The following is a 5,615-nucleotide window of genomic DNA, read 5'->3' on the forward strand; positions in this document are numbered from 1 at the left end:
TTAACGAGATTGATCGCAATTTCGTTGGTGTCTGGAGCGTCATCATTAGCATTGACGTCAATGGTGGTGTGTGCGCGTAAGAAGCTAGTGTGATGTAGTTCTATTTGGTTGATAGGGGACTGGTTCAGACAACTTGGAATCATTTTTAAGACATTCCAAACATGCCTGTACTTAATAGTTGCCTTCATCTCTTCCTAGTACTCCAACTACTTTTCTTTGAACGTCTACTGTGGTTGAAAAACTCAGTTAACTTGTTAACATGGCTTGCCATCATGTGCCAATGTGACTTTAAATTTTTGTCGAATCGAGTGGGAGTCTACAGAGATGTGAGTATACGCACAGGCTAGAACTTCTTCTTCTTCGCATACCATCTATTTGTTGCAACTCTTGCCTTAGAAACTCAATGAAGCAGTCTAGGATGGGAACAACGTCCCTAACAATTGAGTAAATGTAGGGCATGGAATCTATGTGTACGGATTAAAAACAACCGGAATATAATGGTAGAAATTAAGTTGAAGATTTTGAACATGTTGATAATTCCGAAACCCGTAGTTGGAAGGGTGGAAAACCTGGTCGTTGTAATTGACCAAGACCCAAGCTTGGATGCTGAAATTTGTTAGGGTTTGGATTGGGGAGGGGGGGGGGGGGAGTTCATGTTTGGAGTTGTGATGTCATTTAAGAGTTGTTTAATTGTTGAAATTGGATGTTATCATCCAATTGTTTGTTGAAAATGGGTGGTTTTATGAAAATCGTATGGTATAGCTAAGAGAAGAATAAAAAATGGTTTGTGTGAAGTATGAAGGTACGTGGATGAGAATTTATAGATTTTACCTTTTTTCTAAAAAGTCGTTAAAAGCCTCTTTTTTTAAATGAATTTTTTTTCTTAAAGTTAAATATTATCGTTTGAAATGGGCCCCACCCACCTTGTTGTTCTTCATCCAGATTCATGGACTTGTCACCGCACTTTGAGCCCACAATGATGTTACGTTGGTCCATCTGCTCCTTTTTCGCTCGAGCCACGTCGAATATAAAGATTTTTGTAAGAAATTTTTTTGAATTGTATATTCAATCATGAATGATGTGTTAATTAGAGTTACTGAGTTAGAGTATTTAAGATAAATATAGTAAAATAATAAACTAAATATAAAAGGAGAGAGAGTAGGTAGAGCGGAAATCAAGCCCTCATCATTAGCTTGGAAGCATAGGGGTTGTAGTCGACACCCATATACTACCTTTATGAGTGCTCTTACCAAATCAACTAATAGTTGGTCTCCTTGCGACATGCATGCTTATCTAGATTGTCAACAATAATAAAAATTGAAACATACTACTTTAATTTGTTTTTGAAAAGTATAATAACACTAACTGTAGACTTCTGACTCTTATTATCTGCTTACTAATTTTCTTTTCAAAAAGGCCGCCTACATTTTTTACTTTGTTATGTTTTTCTCTTTGAGTAATAATTCACTTGTAGTTGTAAAATAAACGTTTTTACGAACTAACATTGTTTATAACATCAGAACCTCTTAAATTTCTTGTCCAAAACATTATTAATTTTATTTTCCATCGAGTTTCAATTAATGTTTAACAAAGCAATCGACTCCCATAAGGCTCTTAGTCAAGCGATACCAAAATGCCTAATAAAACAAGTGTTGTCAAAAAAGATGTTGATAGAGACTGATTCGAGATGGTTAATCTCCCGATAGACCCGTAGAGTGGTTAGTCTTCAAGAACAAGTGAGAAGAACCAAGAACTTTTGGAACGATTTTCTTTTTATTTTTCTTATTCTAACAAGTACATTTATAGGAAAACACATACATTAAAATAGGAAACTTAAACATCAATGAAACTAAATAATAGATAAACTTAATCAATTACTTTGCTTGAAAGAAAAGTCTTTTGTATCATAATCAATAAGTTGAGCATGAATAATATAATGATCATATCAGATGTAACATAGGAGTAATGTTAGATTTGTTGCTCCATGAAAACAACGAACTATTTATGGATTCATAATTTAAATTAACGCTTGTGTTATATCTTATTGAAAGACAAATTTCTTATACTGTCTAAAACTTGAATGACCAAGAATCTTTATTTGTTTAAAAGATTTTGTCTCTATCACTAAGCCACCAACCCCCCCCCCCCCCCAACACAAAGACACTTGTGTCTTCTTATTAAAACTAAAAGGGTCAACATAAGTCACATACTTGAATTTGTTAGTTAAGGTTGATTTTGGTAATCACTTAATTACAAATTTTGCCAATAATAAAATGTTTATTTAATGAAGCTAAAATTGATATCAAAGAGAATGCAGTCACAAAATATTGTTGACCATTTAATGGATTATCACAAAAAAAAATTGTCATTCAGATGCTCAACAAATCGAATTCCAAGTTATTCAAATTAACCGAAATGACTTATTTGATAAAAAGAAAAAATTGGCACAAAAGAACGCATTAAAGTGGAAAGTGACAACATCTAAATTCCATGTTCATAGCAACCAAAATATTGAATTGTTGGAGACTTGAGAGGACGTAAGGGAGAGGGCCTCCCACAACTTACATCACTTCGAAATTACACTGATCTACAATTTGGACTGTTTTTAAATTACAAAAACCTAGAGATTTGGCATCTCCAACAAAGACAGAAAGTAGTCCCAATCGAGACAAAAAGTCTTCGTACCTATTTAAGAGTGGCTGTATTTCTATTAATGTCGGAAAAAAAAGTCCATCTTATTGGTGTGAACACAATAATTATACAGCGTATTTAGTCATGAAAATATTTGTTTTTTAGTACACAGCGTATTTACTCATGAACATATATGTTTTTTAATACACAAATACGATTCGCTCGCTACCAACCATCATGATCGTTTAGTTTGGAATTTGGATGGATGTCAAACCAATTGTTTTTTTCTAATACTGGCCTGCGAAAAATCACACATATTTTTTTGTTCCATTATGTATGGTATGCCTACTACTGACATAGATGCAAGTAACTATCATTTTTCACTCATCAATATTGGCTTCACAATAAAATGAAGAATGCCTCGTTACATTACTGACATATAGACGCAGAACGTATCACTAAAAAGAAATGTAACGGTTCCAAGTTACCGTCTCATGTAACTAAAACTATATTTAAATTAAATAAACTAATTAGTTAAGAAAATGAGTGATGGTGATGAGTCTAAGGCAAGACGAAACCAGCAAGCACTTATCATAAGCGGAACGGATTGGTTGGCCTTCGGACACCACATGAAGTTAGGAAGATTGACCCGTAACAATTTGCTATATAAAAGCATAAATCAATATCGATCATTGAAACTATTTAAACAAACCTAAAGATCAAACACACAAACATAGAGAAAAGAGATGCCATAATATTTGGGAATTGGGAGGTTTCTTTGCAAAACGGTGACATATTCAAACATACAAGATAGCAAATCACATTGAAAAGTCAATCAACTACGAATTTTATGTCTTAAATTTATGAACTACCATGTGAACAATATACAAAAACGGATCAAGACCGTTTGAAATATTCAAATGCAAACAACTCAAAGGTTTGAATAATAATGTAGAATTGTAGATGAAAACAACTTTTGTACGAAAACATAGTAACTAAAGATCACACCAAGCAATAGAAAGCAACAATTTTGGAAGTAAACAACATATCAAGTAGAAGATGCCGGTTCAATCTTCCTCATGGGGAGGCCTTTTGGATCATCTCTTTCATCATGGTAAACATACGCAAAACCACCATGTCTCGTCATATCCATACCCGCGGTTTCATCTTCTGGAGAGATCCTTAGCAATTTAAGTTTATGAAGTATCAGAAACAATGGCCCCATTGTTGCGCTTACAAACCCAAATATCACTAGAATCTGGATCACGTGTGCACCCAACAATTTCCCCCCACCTCCCATAAACAACCCGTATGGCCGACCTGGTTTCCCAACATACACCTCGTTCACATATTTCTCCTTTGCAAATAAAGCTGTGAAGATAATCCCCCACGCGCCGCACCCACCGTGGAGCTGAGCCGCTTCCAACGGGTCATCATACTTAAACTTTTCAGCCAGTTTATTACACCCCGTCAAAACACACGCAGCTACAAATCCACATATCACAGCTGCCCACGGGTCAACTACCGAGCACCCCGCAGTTATTGCTGCAAAACCCCCTAGCAAACCATTGCACACATCAACCACATTCCAATGTCCCGATAATATTCTTTTCCCAAACAAAGTGGTTAGAGCCGCAGTGCAACCAGCTAGGGTCGTTGTCACCGCGGTCCTGCCAACTGCGCTCCACTGACCATAATATTGACCTGGCTCGTAGGCAACCAAAATCTTGTTAAACGAACCCGGGTTAAACCCGTACCATCCGAACCACAACAAAAATGTCCCCAAAACCACCAACGACGCGCTATGACCTCTAAGCGCAACCGAGCGACCACTATGATCGAACCGCCCAATCCGTGGGCCTTCGATTAGCGCGCCATACAACCCTGCAATCCCACCTACCATATGAACCACACCAGATCCCGCAAAATCAATCACGCCAGATCCAAATAACAAATTATCTGTATTGAACGCACTCGCCCACCCATCGACAGACCAAAACCAATGAGACACAACCGGATACACAAACCCGGTCAAGAAAGCCGAGTAAATCAAATACGCAACGAACTGTGTCCTTTCCGCAATCGATCCGGATGTGATCCCAGCAGCAGCTATAGCAAAAGCCCACTGGTATAGAAAATAACTGTAATCAAAATTAGAAGACGGTATTGATTTCAAAGCAAAGTTATGCTTTCCGATGAACCCGTTAGACGGAGTCCCAAACGCGAAAGCAAATCCAAACAAGTAATAAAACAGCCCGCCAGCGGCAGCGTCAAGAACATTAGTGAGCATGATGTTCATGGTGTTCTTGGCACGGACAGAGCCGGCACAAAGCATGGCGAACCCAAGTTGCATGGAGAACACGAGGTAAGCCGAGAACAGAAGGTATGTGCTGTCAACGGCGTATCCGGTGTCGACAAACTTGTCGGAGACGGTGTTGAAGTTGTTGCATATGAGGGCGGCGGCGGCGGCGGCGTTGGTGATATTTGGGCCGAGCATGGCGGCCAGTGTGTCGACGGAACACTCCATCAATAATAATATTATTATTCTCCGGCGACAGCAGAGAAGATTATTAATTATTATTAATATTAATATCAAGATTATTGATGGATGTTAAAATGAGAGGTTGGTGTGGTGAATATATGAAGAGCGGAAAGATGGAGAAATATCGGCGTCTTTGACTGTTGACTTTTTGCTTCTTTGAATCTGTGATTCCTTTTTTCAACATATTTTTATTCTTCTCCCTTTTAATTTTTATATACTTTAAGTTTTGGTCCTTTACGTTTTTTTCAACACGTGATTTATACCGATACGATGAAACATTTGCTTTTTAAGAGGATATTCCAGAATCAAATTTATTAATTAAATATACGAAAGTGGAATCAAAGTTAGTAAATTAATTAATTTTATATTTTTGTTCAGTGTTATTGTGTGACAGGCTTTTTCTTTAAGTGAAAAAGATTTAAAAAACAAACGTGTGTTTTGG

General features: G+C 37.0%; 1 protein-coding gene across 1 annotated transcript; it reads right to left on the reverse strand.

Annotated features, from left to right (window-relative positions):
• Window positions 1–3,660: 3,660 nt before the first annotated feature.
• LOC143565471 (ammonium transporter 1 member 1-like) lies at window positions 3,661–5,166 on the reverse strand. The gene has a single exon (XM_077052435.1). The coding sequence runs from the start codon at window positions 5,156–5,158 to the stop codon at window positions 3,680–3,682; it is 1,479 nt and encodes a 492-aa protein (XP_076908550.1). The 5' UTR covers window positions 5,159–5,166; the 3' UTR covers window positions 3,661–3,679.
• Between the last annotated feature and the right edge of the window lie 449 nt (window positions 5,167–5,615).

The sequence above is a fragment of the Bidens hawaiensis genome, unplaced genomic scaffold, assembly GCF_021521415.1.
Source record: "Bidens hawaiensis isolate Kalapana, Puna unplaced genomic scaffold, B.hawaiensis_p1.1 tig00022350_1, whole genome shotgun sequence".
NCBI classification, from domain to species: domain Eukaryota; kingdom Viridiplantae; phylum Streptophyta; class Magnoliopsida; order Asterales; family Asteraceae; genus Bidens; species Bidens hawaiensis.

Coding starts and splice junctions, on each gene's coding strand:
- LOC143565471 (XM_077052435.1), bottom strand. CDS start 5,158: ATGGAGTGTTCCGTCGACACACTGGCCGCCATGCTCGGCCCAAATATC.